Here is a 20,107-nt window from a genome sequence, read left to right as displayed (position 1 = left end):
GGAGAGAGAGAGACACACACACACCTTTGAACCGGTTTCATTGCTCTGTATCAGATGAAGCTGCTGTGTGCTCTTATCAGTGTGTGCTATCTGTCATGGTGACTGGTTACTGTGTGACTGGCTTTATTGTGCTTTATTGGAGGAGTGTTTTTATTGTTCAAGTGATTCTGTTACATGTTTTTACTATCCGTGAACACTGTGTGTTCATCTCCCTTACAGGACAACAGCAACACAAACTGAAGTGAACAGTAGTAGTAGTAGTAGTAGTAGTAGTAATAATAATAATAATAATAATAATAATAATAATAATAAACAGAAATGGAAAAGAGTACATAAATAGCTTAGCAGATGGTAAAATTGACAGGAAGAAGATAAACTAACTACATGTGTAATTTAGAAAAGGAGTAAAAAAAAAAATAATGACTTCAATAAAAATAAACATGTTTTTAGGTGTCATTTAAAACTGTTCACTAACAGTGAGACCAATAGGACTTCCCAGATCTCTACCATTACAAGCAACCAATAGTAATGAGGTCACTGGAAATACAATATTACATACATACATTTCTCTTCTGTCACTTCTCACTCCACGCTACAGAAGCTACAGTTGGATGACAGCTGTATTTTGAAGCGGCTACTACAAGAACTATTAACTACTTGGCTAATTGCCTGTTTGTGCGCCCTGGATGCCTGTTATTGTTTTATTGTTCTGTTTTTGTCCGTCTGTTTGCAGCGCACCAATGTACCAAGCTAAAGTCCTTGTATGTGCATATGTCATGTCTGAGTCTGAATATTAATGGGGGGTTTTGGCCTCGTCCCATGGCTGACAGGGGGCCCGGGTTGAGGCATGAAGGATTCAAGGCTGTGGGATGCCGGTACGTTATGGCTGTAAATGAGCTAGATTTTGGTTGCTAGGTAGTTCAGGATAGTGTCTTTTTGTTCTGTTCTCTCTCTTCTCCGTCCCTCTGTTCTCTCTCCCCCTCTCTTCTAGCTATTTTTATATGCTTTATATATTCAATTCTGTTTATTACTAGTGCTTAGCCACTGTTAGACACATTCCCTGTGAAGCCCTCTGAGACATGCTTGTGAATTAGGGCTATACAAATAAACTTGACTTGACTTGAACTTGATTTCATAATTTGATTACACCCGTTTTAGTGTTCATTGTCACTCCCATGGTCATTTCAATGGTCATTTCAATGTGAATTTATTGACATTGTTTTGACAATAAGTATTTTTTGTATTTTTTTTTAATTGAAATTGTATCAAATTACGAAGAGACAGAGAGGGACAGGATGAGGTTACATGCATGTCACACTATTAATGCAAACACACACACACACACACACACACACACACACACACACACACACAAACAAACACACACACACACACACACACACACACACACACGCACACACACACACACACACACACAAACAGAGCCTTACATTGGTGACCTTGCGGTAAATCTGTCCGGCGTTCTGGCACTCGGCGTAGGGATACTCAGAGGTGGCCATCTCCAGGATGCACATGCCCAAGGCGTACACGTCCACGGCCTCGTCGTACTTCTCCTCATACATCTCTGGAGCCATAAACTCTGGGGTTCCTGAACGCACCGCCAGCCACAACATTCACTACATTACTACCCATAACAACTGCACCAGCCACAACATTCACTACATTACTACCCATAACAGCTGCACCAGCCACAACATTCACTACATTACTACCCATAACAGCTGCACCAGCCACAACATTCACTACATCACTACGCATAACAGCTGCACCAGCCACAACATTCACTACATCACTATTCACTACCCATAACAGCTGCACCAGCCACAACATTCACTACATCACTACCCATAACAGCTGCACCAGCCACAACATTCACTACATCACTACCCATAACCTCTGCACCAGCCACAACATGCAGTATCACTACCCATAACAGCTGCACCAGCCACAACATTCACTACATCACTATTCACTACCCATAACAGCTGCACCAGCCACAACATTCACTACATCACTACCCATAACAGCTGCACCAGCCACAACATTCACTACATCACTACCCATAACCTCTGCACCAGCCACAACATGCAGTATCACTACCCATAACAGCTGCACCAGCCACAACATTCACTACATCACTATGCACTACCCATAACAGCTGCACCAGCCTCAACATTCACTACATCACTATGCACTACCCATACACCTGCACCAGCCTCAACATTCACTACATCACTATGCACTACCCATAGCACCTGCACCAGCCACAACATTCACTACATCACTATGCACTACCCATAGCACCTGCACCAGCCTCAACATTCACTACATCACTATGCACTACCCATAACAGCTGCACCAGCCACAACATTCACTACATCACTATGCACTACCCATACACCTGCACCAGCCTCAACATTCACTACATCACTATGCACTACCCATAGCACCTGCACCAGCCACAACATTCAGTATCACTATCCATAACAGCTGCACTAGCCACAACATTCACTACATCACTACCCATAACAGCTGCACCAGCCTCAAAATTCACTACATCACTACCCATAACATCTGCACCAGCCTCAACATTCACTACATCACTACCCACAAAAGCTGCACCAGCCTCAACATTCACTACATCACTATTCACTACCCATAACAGCTGCACCAGCCTCAACATTCACTACATCACTATTCACTACCCATAACAGCTGCACCAGCCTCAACATTCACTACATCACTATTCACTACCCATAACAGCTGCACCAGCCTCAACATTCACTACATCACTATTCACTACCCATAACAGCTGCACCAGCCTCAACATTCACTACATCACTATTCACTACCCATAACAGCTGCACCAGCCTCAACATTCACTACATCACTATGCACTACCCATAACAGCTGCACCAGCCTCAACATTCACTACATCACTATGCACTACCCATAACAGCTGCACCAGCCTCAACATTCACTACATCACTATGCACTACCCATAACAGGTGCACCAGCCTCAACATTCACTACATCACTATTCACTACCCATAACAGCTGCACCAGCCACAACATTCACTACATCACTATTCACTACCCATAACAGCTACACCAGCCTCAACATTCACTACATCACTATTCACTACCCATAACAGCTACACCAGCCACAACATTCACTACATCACTATGCACTACCCATAACAGCTGCACCAGCCTCAACATTCACTACATCACTATGCACTACCCATAACAGCTGCACCAGCCACAACATTCACTACATCACTATTCACTACCCATAACAGCTGCACCAGCCTCAACATTCACTACATCACTATTCACTACCCATAACAGCTGCACCAGCCTCAACATTCACTACATCAATATTCACTACCCATAACAGCTGCACCAGCCTCAACATTCACTACATCACTATTCACTACCCATAACAGCTGCACCAGCCTCAACATTCACTACATCAATATTCACTACCCATAACAGCTGCACCAGCCTCAACATTCACTACATCACTATGCACTACCCATAACAGCTGCACCAGCCACAACATTCACTACATCACTATGCACTACCCATAACAGCTGCACCAGCCACAACATTCACTACATCACTATTCACTACCCATAACAGCTGCACCAGCCACAACATTCACTACATCACTACCCATAACAGCTGCACCAGCCACAACATTCACTACATCACTACCCATAACAGCTGCACCAGCCACAACATTCACTACATCACTACCCATAACAGCTGCACCAGCCACAACATTCACTACATCACTATGCACTACCCATAACAGGTGCACCAGCCTCAACATTCACTACATCACTACCCATAACAGCTGCACCAGCCACAACATTCACTACATCACTATGCACTACCCATAACAGGTGCACCAGCCACAACATTCACTACATCACTATGCACTACCCATAACAGCTGCACCAGCCTCAACATTCACTACATCACTATTCACTACCCATAACAGCTGCACCAGCCTCAACATTCACTACATCACTATTCACTACCCATAACAGCTGCACCAGCCTCAACATTCACTACATCACTATTCACTACCCATAACAGCTGCACCAGCCTCAACATTCACTACATCACTATTCACTACCCATAACAGCTGCACCAGCCTCAACATTCACTACATCACTATTCACTACCCATAACAGCTGCACCAGCCTCAACATTCACTACATCACTCAATGACCACATCGCTGTACATTATCCCTTACATATTTAGGAACACTGCAACAACTTAGAATTCCCCACTTGTAACAGCAGGTGTTCTCAAACTGAATTAGCATGGGGAAAACATCCTACAGGATCATTGACTGATGTGGGCTTACTGTCTCATGATACATACCGATGACGCTCTTGGCGAAGGAGGCCCTCTTCAGCGTGGCGAGGCCCAGGTCTCCGATCTTGACGTTGGCACTGGGCCCGGTGATGAACACGTTGTCACACTTGAGGTCGCGGTGCAGGATGGGCGGCCGGCGCGAATGCAGGAAGCTCAGCCCGTTCAGGATCTGGGAGCTCCAGCTCCGCAGCAGCTTCAGCTTCATCCCACGAAACCGCCGCACGTACCTGGGGGAGGGGAGGAGCCAGTGGAATCAGGAGCACTGTGTGATCCAGGGCAGCGGGCTTTGCTTTGATTTGATTGGCTCACGAGCGGAGAGTGTACGCTAACCAGAAGGGACTTAAAAAGAGAACTTTGCCGCTTTTCTCTATGTGAAATAATATAATATGTGCAAAAGAACATCATTTTTTTATGCTCTGTGTCTCTGGGGGAGTGGCTTGACAATCTGCTCTACTTCCTTGATCCAGTGATGTCACTGGTTGTAGGAAGAGAGCAGATCTTGATGCTGTGCCAGCTCGCATGGCCGTTATTCGAGCTACAGACTGTATTTACTCATTTTTGTTTGCCTGCATTCATGGAGAATCACTTCGAGAGCTTTACCAGCTGCTTCAGGTAACATCGAGGGAAGGGAAACATAGTTCATCTGCATACTACCCACAATGTTTTCCTTGAAGGCACTTTTCCACCGCATGGTACCAGTGCACCAGATGTGTTAAGCCTGCCAGATCTGTGCAGGGTGGTCCTGCGCATGCAGATGACATCATGAGAACAGCCATCAGCGCAGGTGAGCAGTGGCCAAAACAACTCAATTCAATAATGGTCGATGTTAGATCATGTTAGCTTGCTTGCTAACGCAGGTGAATTGCTATCTAGCTAAGGTCACTCTTTTGGCCGCTGCTCGCTTGAGCTGACGGCTGTTGACTCAGACATACCGCCAATCATAATGCATGATGCTGTGATGTCTGTATGTGCAGGCCAATCATAATGCATGATGCTGTGATGTCTGTATGTGCAGGCCAATCATAATGCATGATGCTGTGATGTCTGTATGTGCAGGACCTGTCGCGGTCCTGGGAAGCTGTACTGAGGGGGATGGCTTTCCCACTTGCGCTGGCCCAGTGAACCACCTGTGTTGGAGAGAGACGACTACACCACCCGGGGAAATACAAGTGCTGGATGGATGGAGGTATGTGCTTTGCCCTCACTGATAAGGCATGGTTACGTGTGCTGATGTTTGCTCAAACAAGCCCTGATGCTAATTGTATGGCTAACCGGCTGGTGGCTATATATACAGTTAAACCTACTGTATTAGGATATTAGGCTACTTGAGTAAAAGTCTTAAACTATCTGATACTCACTGTAGGCTACTGTGAAAAGTATTTTTCCGATATTAATTGTACTTGAGTGTTGAAAGTATCTCGGAACGAGTCACCCGGGAAACCATTTTATTAATACTTTGGCTAACAATTAGCTAGCTAACGTTAGCTCACACAAAAAATCTCAAGTTAACGTTAGTGATGATATTACCACCTTGGGGAATTTCTAGAAGTTTGACCAATCAACGTTCACTTATGTCTGGACCACTAAAGTTTCCTCTTGTATTGGGAAAGTACCTACAGGAAGTAGGACCTAAAGTCCCTCAAAATGGTGTTCTAAGAACTACTATGCTGTAGTTCCCAGTTCCCAGCTCCCAGTTCCAAACACAGCAAAAAGGGGGGAGTTCCTCCAACTTAGAAAAATGAACTCACGTTTTGAGTGTGCCTGAGGTCATGAGCTCCGTCACCATGACGATGCACTTGTGGCCTTTGAGCGAGGACTTCCAGGAGTCATAGAATCGCACGATGTTGGGATGCTGCAGACCCTTCAGCATGTCCGCCTCCTCAGTGAAGCGCAGTCGCTCCGCCCGGGAGAGACCGCTGGTCTGTGGAGAGGGGAGGGGATAACGTAACAAGGATGCGCCTTTAATATATTTTAAATATGGGGATATTTGTGGGGAGTTATATTTTTTCCAGCGGATATCTGAACATACAAACAGGGAAGAGTAGCATTTATTAGCATCCTGTATTTACCACTTGTTACCTTACCAACTTGCTGTTGCTGCTGCTCAGCAGATTCCTACATGTTGGGGCTTTAGACCATAAACCAGAATACTGAATAATTGTGCGTGTGTGTGTGTGTGTGTGTGTATGTGTGTGTGTGTGTGTGCGTGCATGCGTGCATGCGTGTGTGTGTATACCTGCAGCTCACACCAGGCCACCTCCACCGTGGTCTCTGTGTCCAGGCCTCGGTACACCGTCTTAAAGGCCCCTCGGCCGATCTCCACGTTGAACTTGAGGTAGCGTCCATCTGGAGACGAGGCCACTGCATGCGTCTCCACCTCCTCCGCTTCCGGGTGCTCACCGCTCGGCCGCTCGTCCTGGGAGGCAAGATTTGGATCATTATTTTCTTTAATTGATATTGATACCAGTTCCGAGTCTTTATCGATACCACTATATATCCTTTTCTATTATTTGATCCGACAAAAACAGAACAGGTGCGTAATTTTTCTGTACCACACGTATTGCTCATCGATTAACATGGGCAAGAGTCGATCTTTACCGGATCCGCAACGCAGCCGGAACACATCTGGGGCCGGTTGCACCAAGTGGTCTTAACTATGCCTGGTCGTAACTCCTACGTCGGTCTTAGTTAAGACCAGTCTTTAGAGTGGATTTATGCCTGTTGCACCAACACGGCTTACGTCTGGTCTTAACTATGCTGGTCGTAGCAATGCGCGTCCATGTGAATTGCCAGGGAATGCACCCTGATTGGATGATGTTGCAAAAAATGTGCCTCGCGACCTGCTTGGAGCGTCACTGTGCCACTACGCTCTCTCAGCCACTACTGTACCTCCCACCCTCCCTCGCTCCGGGGGAAAAATGGCGGCGATTGAGCCAGACAGACAGTCTGAATGAAATTGAATGTAACGTTCCCAATTCTATGTATTAAATTCTAAAAAATTAACGGCAACATTTGGGAAGGCTAAGCCACACAACTAGTTAGTTATAATCTAACATTGTGCTTTCAAAGACGGAGAACTGGCTGTGTTACGACGATGACGGTAAGGACTCAAAAAGGTCTCCGCGGAGACAGGCAGGCTCTACGCCCTCCTGCTGACCAGGCGTAAGAGTTACGCCTGGTCGTAGTGAAAAGAAGGCTTAAGCCGTCTTGGTGCAACCGGCGTAGCTGTTAGGTCGTAAAGTTACGACCAACTTAGCTTAAGACCAGTGTAAGACCAGTTGGTGCAACTGGCCCCTGGTGTACATTGCCTGTAACTGTGAGTCTGTGACTGTTTGACTTCTGAGAATGCAATTTGCTTTGCCTGGTGAAGCAATTAAATTTTTCTTTGTATGGTTTAATGGGAGGTTGGCAGACAATTCAATTGAATTCAAAAACTTTATTAGACAATCCATGTATGTCTGTGCACCAGTGAGGTAAATTACATGACTCTTATCTCTCGAGACATACGGTTACGTGATAAGACCCGCCTAGTCTCAATAGCAGTATCGATAAGCTCGGAACCTTATTGAATTTCGGGTTTTGAGAAATTATCGATCGATACCAATTGATACTGGGTCTCGATCCCCATCCCTACCTGGGAGGCGGTCACGTTAACAGGAGGAGGTGAGCTCCAAGTATCAGGATGAAGAGGAGGAAGAGCAGAGCTGCTGGTTTCAGCATAGCGAAGAGGAGGAAGAGCAGAGCTGGTGTTTCCCAGGACCGGGCGCTCCGCTCTCTCCTCTTCCAGTCTCTTCTTGGTTTTGTCCAAAATGTCGTCAGTTGACCAGGATAGCATTCTGCTCAGAGCAAGGGGCAACCTCTGCGGCTGAACGATGAGGCCAATGCAGAAGCGCCTTGAACCTGCTTTCTTGGGCCTGCAGAAGGCAACTCCACTGGCTGCAAAAAAGAAGTCTGATTGTATAGAAGTCAATGGGAAAATGACCCTACTTCTCACTTGATTTATGACCTCAGTCAACACTTTCCTGATCAGTTTATGGTCTCAATCACTAGTTTCAAGTCTTCTCCAATACAGGATGATGTTCATTTAGTAAATGATGGTCCCATTGAGAGTAAAACAGTGGATAAAACAGGCTATGCTTTAGGGTGTGATTGACAGGTCGCCTGTCCAGTGATCGCGCAGCTCGCAGATCACAGACCAATAGCAGGCAGTGCTGCGGCTCTGTGGGAAACCCATGGTCTCACGCTCGCTGCTGGCTCCAAATAACCAAGATGGCGACCATCAAAATGCGAAACTCGAGGATTCAAAATGGGAGTCCACAAACCAATGGGTGACATCACAGTGGCTATGTCCATATTTTCCCTTTTTTTTAGAGTACAGTCCACATTGATACGTAATCAGGCAATCATATTTTTCAATAAAACAATAATATGTAGCTTAGAATGTACAGTCTCCCCCTTTTTTATAACCAACACACAAAAAAGAACCAACTCAGACATAAGAAAAGAAACACACACACACACACACACACACACACACACACACACACACACACACACACACACACACACACACACACACACACACACACACACACACACACACACTCCAATATTACAACATGATGAAAGTGCTTGTAAATGTTATGTATGGGATCCCACACAAGGGGGTCTATTGGGAGACCAGCCGGGCGAATCACCCGTCACCCCTAACCTCGTCAAGGTAGGCCAGAAACGGGTCCCAAACAACTAGAAATCGGAGTTGGTTCTCAGGAACCTGAGTCCATCCGTATGACAGAGATCATGTCCGCGGACCTCCATTCCTGCAGAATGAGTTTCTTGGCAACGATTGTCTCCTATGTCAGAGATTGCTGCACAGCTGTAGGGAAGTTCAAGCCGAGCAGCCACTAGAGCTGGCGTCCATTTTCAGTCACAGGGTAGCCCGGGAGTTAGATTAACAGGGATCCCCTGAAGCCAAAACATTAGAGCCCTAACATTAGCAGCCCAGTAGTAGTGCCTAAACACATTCAGACTTAGGTTTTTACAAATGAATTTTCAAAATTCTATGTTTTTTTTGTTCCAGATGTAAGACAGAATTATGGAGTCCAGTTTTTTAAAGAAAACCGATGTAAGAAAGATGGGAAGGTTTTGACACAGATAGAAGAACCTGGGAAGTGAAACCATCTTAATTGAGTTTATGCGACCAATCATGGACAGAGGCAGGATTTTCCAGTTTTCTATAGACTGTTTAAGTCTTAAAACAAAATCATCAAAATTCAATTTAAATATTAGTTTAGGATCTCTGGGTTTGGTCAAGCCAAGATAGGTGAGGCGGTCCTTTGTCAATTTGAATGGGAGATTTTCCAGGAAACCAGGAGTGAAGACATCAGAGAGAGGCATAAAGTCACACACTTTGTCCAGTTAATTGTGTATCCGGACAGCTTATCGAAGGAGGTGAATAATTCTAGGAGAGGGGGGATCGATTTTTCTGAATTATGTAGGTATACATCGTCGGCATACAAACTGATACGCGTTTCAATACCACCGACCTCCAGGCCTGCAAGGCTTGGGTGACTACATATTTTTAGGGCAAGGGGCTCGAGCGCAACGGTGAAGAGGGCCGGCGAGAGAGGGCAACCCTGCTGGACCGAGCGAAGTAGTGGAAATCTGACTTGTCACCATTGGTTATAACGGAACATGTTGGGCTAGTATATATAAGCTCTACCCAAGATATGAATGATTTGCCAAACCCGATTCTACGCAGTGACTCAAACATATAAGGCCACTCAACATGATCAAATACCTTCTGTGCGTCAAGCGATAGAATAGCTGCCCCACTGGTCTTACTATGGTCTGCGTATATAGTGTTGAGGAGGCGTCTGAAATTGAAGAAAGAGAACCTATTTGGAATGAACCCTGTCTGATCAGGATGAATGATGGATGACAAATGTTTATTTATTTGTTGGTGATTATCTTTCTGTCAAAATTCTGAAGTGCTATGGGTCTGTAGCTGGCCGGGTCTACTTCCTCCTTCCCCTTTTTTTAGAATAAGGGAGATGTTCATACAGTGTTTTAGGCAAGACATCGTCCTTCTTGGAGCTAGATGCCATTCTGAGGAGGAGTGGGGCAAGAATGTCACAGAATGTCTTGTAGAAGTCAGCGCCAAATCCATCTGTGCCTGATGGGAATGGCACAGTAGTAAGTACGGGGTACCACCCCTGTACTTACAGGGTAACTACAGGGTACAAGATGTGAATTTAGCCTGTAACTACAGGGTAACAAGATCTGTACTTATAGGGTAAGTACAGGGTACCACCCCTGTATTTACAGTGTAACTACAGGGGCGCGGGCTGTATTCTAAAGCAGTGTCAACTCAAGTACAGGGTAACAAGATCTGTACTTACGGGGTACTTACGGCAGTTACGGGGTACTTACAGGGTAATTACGGGGTAAGCACGGGGTACCCCGGGTAACAATAATTGTAATAAAAAAGGAAGATCACCGATTAAGTAATCAGGTTGAAACGTGACTCTTGATGGGGGGAAAAAGAAAGTCAGACAAAGTTCCATTTGGTGTGACAGTCACAGGCAACGTTCATCCCGTGCTGGTAACGTTAACGAACATCTAGAGATTAGACTGCACCAACAGCATTTTCTCAGGTAAAGTGTTGGTCATAAAAACCCTTGTGCTTCTGAAGCAGTCTTGAAGTCGTGGGTCTTACCCTCAAAGTCCACCTTTAAAAGAGCGGGGTAGGCCAGACGAAACTTGATCTTCTTCTCGTACAGCAGGGATTTGATCCGGGCAAACGAAGCGCGTTGTTTGGATGTGTTGACACCGTAGTCTGGGAAAAGTAATACTTTTCGTCCACGCCAGGTGAGCTGTTTTCGCTCGCTTCTCACGGCGCGGGCTTTATCCTGCTTCCCAGTAGGACCAGGACGCTCCTGGTCAATCCGGTGGGCACGGTCCAACACTGGGAGTGCAGGATAGACGTCTTTGCCAAGGATTTCTAAAAAAAACTTTACAGGGTCTGTTCCGTCCGCGTTTTCTGGGATGTTAACGATCCGCAGATTGCACCTACTGGAGCGGTTTTCGATATCTTCCGCTCGGCTGGCGAGAGCTTCGCAGATCTTTTCCAGGGCTGCTACCATGTCACTGTATCCGGAGAGGGCCCTCTCTAGCTCGGATATGCGTTTACCATGGCCAAGGGTGGTTGACTGAACAGCGTCCAAGGATTCCTTCAGTGGCGAAAGGGCACGTTGAATCAGGCTCTGAATCATTTCTTTCATGTCTGTGACCAAGGCTGCGTGGAGATTCTGCAGGTCGCTCGGTAGCGACGGTGTGTCGGGCTGGTCCTCTGTAGCTCCCTTGCCCGTCAAGTTTAAGGGTGGGTGGTGGGTGGTGGTTGAGTGCCTCTTTGACTGCGTGTGTCAACGGGCATAACTCATGGCAAGTTGTAGAACTTCATTCTTACTTTCCATGTTAGACGTGATAAATGGAGCTTACAGTTTGAAACAGCGGGAGCCACCCCTCCGCGCGTCCTCTCTTTCACATCAGACCGGATGTCCCATATTTTCACATTTGGTTGTGGGTCTGAGTTTGCCTGGGACATGGGTGGAAGCCCACACCCTATAATAATAATTTACGCTTTACATTTTGCTATTTAGTGAGCATTCTCATTCATATGGAATGTCCTCAATTTCTGTCCAGTAGAAAATTCAGTGTTTGGGAACCTTGATCTTTTAGGCAAAAGTAGTCATTATGCACAATAGCCCATTTCAGAATCCTATCATGTCATTGGACTATTATTATTTATGCATGATTCATCACTCTGATGTTGCAGCTGGTAAAGGCTGGAGCTAATTTTAATTAGCCTACTTGGGTTTAGGTTAGCCAGTGTAGCCACCCATAATTTTATAATCTGCAAAGTAAAAATAGCCCAATTAAAGCTGTCACATAGTGGAGTAAAAAGTATGACCATTTCCCTCTGAAATGTAGTGGACTAAATGTTGCCTATAAAGTAGCCTATACAAACCACGCATGCAATGGAGATACTCAAGTAATATCCAAGTAGCTCAAAATGATTGCCCTACTTAAGTATCCTACAGTAGGCCTACTTGAGTAAATGCTTTACATTCCCCCACTGCTTATAGGTTAAACTGTCACCAGCAGCTAGCTGCAGGTGTGTTCCTGCATGTCTGTCTGTGTCTGTCTGTCTGTCTGTCTGTCTGTCTTTGTGTCTGATCCAATGAATCAGGAAAACAACACAAACCTGTACCAGCCACCTCTCCTGCCTCCCCCCTCCCCTTCCTCCCCCACGCCCGGGCCCAGTTCACACAGTTTAAAGGCACACAGGAGTGTCTTTAAGGTCACCAGTCTTCTTACCGATAATCACATATTGATAGGAGTAAAGCAGATCGATGAGAAATGATCCAAGCCTCGCTCCAGAAGATAAGAACTATCCATTCTGTCTGCCAGTCTGTCTGTCTGTCTTGTGTTTGTTAAAGGAATAAGTCAAGCTGGTTTCAAACTGTCCTCACACTGTCACTCTGTCTATCAGCAGAGAGCAGACGGCACGTGGCGGCCCAAGCCCCGCCCACCCCGCGGTACCTTTCACTCTATGCTGTGCTCCAGTCAGGCTGCGGTGACTTTTGACCTCCTTGCTGTTTATAATATTGTTAACCTGCACTCCACAGTTGATTTGACCATTTAAATAAACTGTCAAGTTAAATATTAATAATATGATTCTTCTGATGTTATATAATTATGATTATTAATGAATAATACAACCAGTTAGGATGAATATCAACTTGACTGAAACAAATGAATGTAGTTTAATTATCTCAATTAGATGTTAAAACACATTTCAGCTTCCTCAGTCTGCTGTGTGTGTGTGTGTGTGTGTGTGTGTGTGTGTGTGTGTTTTCAGAAGATAAGCCCATAGCCCCTCCCCTTTGAATGCTCATCTAGCAGGTGGGGCTCACTTGCTGGTAAACACACACCAGTGTGTGTGTGTGTGTGTGTGTGTGTGTGTGTGTGTGTGTGTGTGTGTGTGTGCGCGTGCGTGCGCGTGTGTGTGCGTGCGTGTGTGCGTGTGTGCGTGCGTGTGTGCGTGTGTGTGTGCCTGTGCGTGTGTGTGTGTGTGTGTGTGTTGTGTGTGTGTGTGTGTGTGTGTGTGTGTGTGTGTGTGTGTGTGTGTGCGTGTGCGTGTGTGCGAACTTGTAACAAGAGTCAAAGGAGATGTCAGAATCAGAATCATCTTTATTGGCCAAGTACTGTATGTAGACATATATACAATTTGACTTGCTCTTAATGTACTTACAAAGGAAAAAGAAAATATATGCATACAAGCTAAAACAACAAACAAGGACAGTGATCAAAGTCTGTAAATGTAGAGTGACCATTATAAATATGTATAGGGGGAAAATATAACAATAATAATTATAAACTATATGTACAGACTATGTAAACCACACTGGATTGTAAACAAGGCTATAAATCAGATATTGCACAGTTATTTATTGATCTATATAAGCAAAGCTTTGAGAGACAAAGTTTTTGGACAGTTATTACACAGTTATTACTCAGTTAACACATTTCACCTTAGAGTAGTGTGTGTGTGTGTGTGTGTGTGTGTGTGTGTGTGTGTGTGTGTGTGTGTGTGTGTGTGTGTGTGTGTGTGTGTGTGTTGGGGGGAGGATGTGACTGAGGTAGGTGCAACGGTTGATACAAGGTGAAGTGATTCAAATGTACAGCCAAGTGTTGGAATGAAGTGATGAAGTGACTGGTCTAGTGTTCATCAGAGTGATGGCCTGTGGCTGTGGGAAGAAACACGTCTGGTTGTCTTGGTGTGTGGTAGTCTATACCGATGGTCTATACCGATGGTTCCCAAATGGTGTGCCATGACTCACTTGCAACACAGTCTCACAGAAAATTGTATAATACCAACGATATGGACCAACGTTGCTATTTTACAATTTCGGCTCGAAAATTGTAAAATAGTAACGTTCTGAGATTTTAGGGTTAGGATTAGAGTAGGGGGAGGGGTTAGAAACAGAAAATCTCCGTAAAACACGCCCAAACCACGCCCACCGCTGTAGACGCATACGTTCCCATTTTACAATTTCTTAGCCGACATTGTAAAATACCAACGTTTGTCCACAAACGTTGCTATTTTACAATTTTTTTGGAGATCGGGTGGACTCACTCATTATTTATAGACTCTATACTGCCTAGAGGGGAGGAGTTCGAACAGGTTAAGTCCATTAAGTGTGTGTGTGTGTGTGTGTGTGTGTGTGTGTGTGTGTGTGTGTGTGTGTGTGTGTGTGTGTGTGTGTGTGTGTGTGTGTGTGTGTGTGTGTGTGTGTGTGTGTGTGTGTGTGTGCGTGTTTGCGTGTTTGCATGTGAGCCTTAGACATGCAGGAGTTAATCTTTAGCCTGCAGGCAGAGTTTCCCAAACACATTTAATTGATTTTATTTAAATTGTATTTAACCCTTATTTATTCATTTGAATGCCTATAGTTTTGATTGAATTGTTGTTCATTCATGCGTTTACAATAGGCCATGACAGTCACTGTATGTGACTCTAATCATTGGTATCTGAAGAATAAGACATGCCAGCAGTATGACTATAATGATGTGCCTGTCAATGACATCAGTTAAAGTCATAACTTTTGCTACTTTTGCTATACTCTGTTGCCGATTGTACCATCAACCATGATTTAACCTACAGGCAATTGATGAACGCTTTAACATTTGCTCTTCTAAACGTCTAAAGTGGCTCTACCACACAGGAAATGATGCATACTGTAATATGTTTACGGAAGCAACAACAGTGTTTTGCTGCTTGTTTGGAATAAATTAAAGAAGATCAGTGCCTTTATTACAGTATTCTATGTTGGGCGAGTGCTGATACAGAGTGCAAAACACCAAAAGCAACTACTGCTGATCACCAGAGGTGTCGCCAGAAACAAGAATCTCTACAACATCTGGCAGAAGAGTATACCTTATAGAAACTATCTACAACCAATTCTACATACGGGATCTGTTCTTCTGACTGTACTGTAATGTGTTCATTCAGTCACCTCACAGATCATTCCTGTCTGTTGACTCTGTCCAGATACAAGAAGAATTTCTAATGAAACAGCCAATACAGAGAGCAGACTGAACAAGTCCTGTCAGCTCCCACTGTATAACTGTCGCCAACATCTAACGTTAGTGTCAAGCGTCTCTACACACAGAACTACTGTACCAACACACACCTAGAAATGCTTACTCCACAAAAATGCTTGCATGCTTACTGCCTCCTCTTCACATTTATAACCAGCAGCATCGCATGCTGTGCTGATCTAAGAGATAGAGGGGGAGGAGAGGGAGAGAGAGAGAGAGAGGAGGGCGACAGAGGGAGGGAGAGAGAACGAGAAAGAGACTGATAAAAAGCTATAGGGAAAGATTGTGGGACACAGAGGAGAGAGAGGCATAAAGAGAGAGAGAGAGAGAGAGAGAGAGAGCATGTGTTGAAGTTTGTATTTGCAGCCAGCTTCTCTCTCCTCATCTCCTCATGGGGTTCAAACTGTGCTCCTCTCAATGCCTCGGCAGTTATCAAATCATTAATTAAGCCTGCATCAAATCTTCCCCCACGGAGCCCTGTGTGTGTGTGTGTGTGTGTGCGTGTGTGTGTGTGTGTGTGTGTGTGTGTGTGTGTGTGTGTGTGAGTGAGAGAGAGAAAGAGGCCTGGAGCTTGCTCTGCCCTGCTGCTTCTAACAAGTCTTCATGTTGTCCTCTGCTGTTCAAAGCTCACTGACTTCTCCATGGGGAAATGGCATGAGATTATATTACAGTGTACGCTGAAACATGACAGCAATCCGTTTGTATAAAAAAAGAAGTAGAACAACAAAAAACAATCTTTCTTTATTAACGGGCTGCTGAAGATGACATTGAGTTGTTATGATTTCACTGCAGTGAGAGCTGTACTTTTGGGTCAGTGTTTTTTAACCACTGGAGAGATTGTCAGGTGTGCCGTGGGAAATTGTCCCATTTCACTTAATTGGGTCCATAAAAATGAAAAATTCATATTTAGTTGCATCAAACCAAATAATTGATTTCATACAGTTCTTGTTGAGCGCTACCGCCACCCACAGGCATAGAAGGGTAGCGCAAGCATGGTTGTGCTGCTTTCATCTGTCAAGGCTTTGTCACCACTTCCTCATGGATGGGAAATGGACATGCACGATCCAATCAGAGCTGTTGGTATGGGAGTTACCTCTTCAGTGTCAGCATGCATGATCCAATCAGAGCTGTTGGTATGGGAGTTACCTCTTCAGTGTCAGCATGCACGATCCAATCAGAGCTGTTGGTATTGGAGTTAGCGCTTCAGTGTCAGCATGTGAGAAAGTATTAAATAAGTTCTTCAACCCAAGTTTGCATTATTTTCAGCTACAGGTTCATTGATGCCAGATTCTTTCTTCCAGCAAACACAGATAAACAAATCAGTTTTAATTTAACATCACATATAATTGCTTTTCATAATGTGTATGGCTTCATTTTGAGATTCCAAATGTAAATACAAAACAAAGACTCTGAGGCACCACATCAAGAATTAGTAGATGTGCAGTGAAGTAAAACATAACTTTAAAAAGCTGAAGTTATATTCACCAATATTCAATTTAAGGAAGACTGATCTGCCTTGTAGTTTAGATACATTTTCTTATATTCTTTGGTCCTACATTTGTTGTGTTGTTGTATGCCTTGTCAAAATGTTCAGATGTATGTCAAGCCAATGAATGGGCATTTAATTGAATTAACATGTCCAGACTGGGTCAGATCTCAGCTTCTTTCTCACCGACACTATGGAGAATGGAGGGGTCGCGCGGGATCAGATGACTGAGATTAGCTCTTGATGAACGTGAGAGAGCGAGTTTGTGCACGAGTGAATGAGAGAGAGAAAGTGTGTGTGTGTGTGTGTGTGTGTGTGTGTGTGTGTGTGTGTGTGTGTGTGTGTGTGTGTGTGTGTGTGTGTGTGTGTGTGTGTGTGTGTGTAATGCCCTGGAGGATCTCCATTCAGCAGCTGAACACAGCAGCTCCAGTGTCTGCTGCTTTCAGTTTACTGACCTGCCAGCAGATGAAACCTGCTCCTTCTTTTATTGCCATGCAGACACCTGGAGGGACCATCATCAGACAATAACAGACTTTACTCCTCTCTCTCTCTCTCTCTCTCTCTCTCTCTCTCTCTCTCTCCACTCTCTCTCTCTCTCTCTCTCTCTCCCACTCTCTCTCTCTCTCTCTCTCTCTCTCCCACTCTCGCTCTCTCTCTCTCTCCCTCCCCCCCCCCCTCTCTCTCTCCCAAATTCAAATAGACTTTATGGGCATGGCCATGTACAGTAATTGCCAAAGCCCAAAGTAATCTCTCTCTCTCTCTCTCTCTCTCTCATTTGCATGCACAGTTACTTACAGACAGTAGATTTGACGATTGTTTGATAGCTGAGATAATCCTACATGAAAATGTGTCCTTTATCAAATGTAAATGATCAGTTAATGCAAAATAAGAAACTATTTTGGTCAGGAGATGATGCTACGTTGGAATGGCTATTCAGAGATGAAGTCTTCAGTTTGGCCAGGTTTATTGGGAGTGCTTGGAAACTCAGAATGGAGAAGTTGTTCATCTGAATATACAACTCTGTCTTGTCTTGTTTATGTTTGAGCTTTTTGTAGCTTGTTTGTTGTCATTTGTTTGTATTGTTGAACTTGAATGATTTGTGTCTTGTAAGCCCAGACAGGTTGGGCACCATGAATATGGTGCATGACACAGAAATAAAAATGTATCTATGTATCTATGTATCTATCTATCTATCTATCTATCTATCTATCTATCTATCTATCTATCTATCTATCTATCTATCTATCTATCTATCTATCTCTATCTATCTATCTATCTATCTATCTATCTCTATCTATCTATCTATATCTATCTATCTATCTATCTATCTATCTATCTATCTATCTATCTATCTATCTATCTATCTATCTAGTACCTGTAATTCTTCACACTAAAAGAAACTGGAAAATGTTGAGGTTTTCTCAATCATAGAGACCAAAGTGGGTCCCATGTGGCCCGTGAACTAAAATGAGTTTGACACCCCTGGTTTAAATTCTATCATAAGCAGAACTTACTTTTCCCAGAGTTTCGCTTCACCACCTGAGCGTATCAGAGGTGCAGGGAATCCTGCTGGGACAGGAGGGCTTTTAAACGGTAAACATCGATCCTGTAAGTGCTCCATCTCTCTCTCTCTCTCTCACTCTCTCTCTCTCATCCATCTCTCTCTCTCTCTCTCTCTCTCATCCATCTATCTCTCTCTCTCTCTCTCTCTCTCTCTCGCTCTCTCTCTCATCCATCTCTCTCCTTCTCTATCCGCATGTGTCTTTTTCTCTATCGATCTCTGTCTCTCTTTACCTCCATCTGTTCCCTTCCCCTCTTTACTCTAATTTGTTGTTGCCATCCTCTCTGGAAAGCCCTATCCGGTACGGATTCATTTTCAGGACGATGGCCGTAAAGTGATTAACGCAGGACGTCTGTAACGTTAATGGACAATTTGCATGGGATAAGAGATGACATGGGAGTGTCTACTCCATTTTGTGCATTGTCATAACACCAAAATGGGCCGCAAATCATGCTGACGTACTCGAACGATGTGAAAAGTTGCAACCTGGAGTTGAGTTGAGACTTTGCGTCTGGTCTCGATCACCCAGGTGGTGAAGTAAACAAACCATGAAAAGCCTTGATAAGAAACCTAATAATTTTCACCGCTGCGAGTTACTTGAGAAATGCAACCTCTTGAGCTGGGGAAACCTGATCAAACATGCAAATATATGTCTTGTCTATAAAACTGTTCATGGCATGGCTCCTCCCCCACTCAGTTGCTTTGTTAGGCAACGAGGAAACACAAATCATATTACAAGAGGAGCCACAAGAGGGGACTGTCACTGCATTCTCCCTAAGAAAATATGCCTTTAGACAAACATGAATGGAATGCTGTAGCAGCCCACATCAGAGAAGTCGCCACCTACAGGTCATCTTCTAGCGCGCTAAGAACATGGCTCACAAGCATAAGTGTCCTGTCCAGCTTATGTCCGGTATGTGTTTTATCTTGACTATGTCTTGACTATTAGTCCAGGCATTTTACACAAATATGTGGGTCAACCTCACACTAATTGCAACAAAACCAAACTCAACTGATTTTGTATCCTCAATATGTCCTCAATGAAGGAAAAAAAGTGTTAAGGAAATGTATGAAGGGAAAGTTTTGAAAATGACCTAAATATGATGGTAGCCTATGGAAGCCTATGGAAGCCTTTTTTTTTTTTTTTTATGTGCCATAAATCTCATCACTTATATCCCGTATGTGTTTTTTGCTTCAAGGAGAAAATAAAAAAAATAAAATAAAAAATAAAAATAAATGTTAAAAAATAAATAAAAAAACGTTTTTGGTAGCATCATATGGGTAATTTTCAAAAATTTCCCTTCATACATTTCCTTAACACTTTTTTCCCTTCATTGAGGACATATTGAGGATACAAAATCAGTTGAGTTTGGTTTTGTTGCAATTAGTGTGAGGTCAAGTGACATTTTTACTGGACTATATGTCTTACTGCATGTCTATTGTTTTTACACTTGTTTCTTGATTTTAGGCTGCCAACTTCACA

General features: G+C 44.1%; 1 protein-coding gene across 1 annotated transcript in view; it reads right to left on the bottom strand.

Annotated features, from left to right (window-relative positions):
- LOC310792384 (serine/threonine-protein kinase WNK4-like) overlaps nt 1-11,559 on the bottom strand; it is a gene marked incomplete at both ends in the record, with an annotated part of 37,409 nt that extends 25,850 nt beyond the window's left edge. Inside the window, 6 exons of the mRNA XM_083654101.1 lie at nt 1,452-1,609; nt 4,421-4,641; nt 6,163-6,335; nt 6,651-6,830; nt 8,049-8,350; nt 11,133-11,559. Of these exons, the coding sequence (XP_083510227.1) occupies nt 1,452-1,609; nt 4,421-4,641; nt 6,163-6,335; nt 6,651-6,830; nt 8,049-8,350; nt 11,133-11,559 (1,461 nt within the window). The remainder of the gene's footprint in view (nt 1-1,451; nt 1,610-4,420; nt 4,642-6,162; nt 6,336-6,650; nt 6,831-8,048; nt 8,351-11,132) is intronic.
- Between the last annotated feature and the right edge of the window lie 8,548 nt (nt 11,560-20,107).

This window comes from Poromitra crassiceps, assembly GCF_964638095.1.
Source record: "Poromitra crassiceps genome assembly, chromosome: 17".
In the NCBI taxonomy this organism is placed as follows: domain Eukaryota; kingdom Metazoa; phylum Chordata; class Actinopteri; order Beryciformes; family Melamphaidae; genus Poromitra; species Poromitra crassiceps.
Note: the sequence above shows the minus strand (reverse complement) of the source record. Positions and strands in the feature narration are given on the sequence as shown.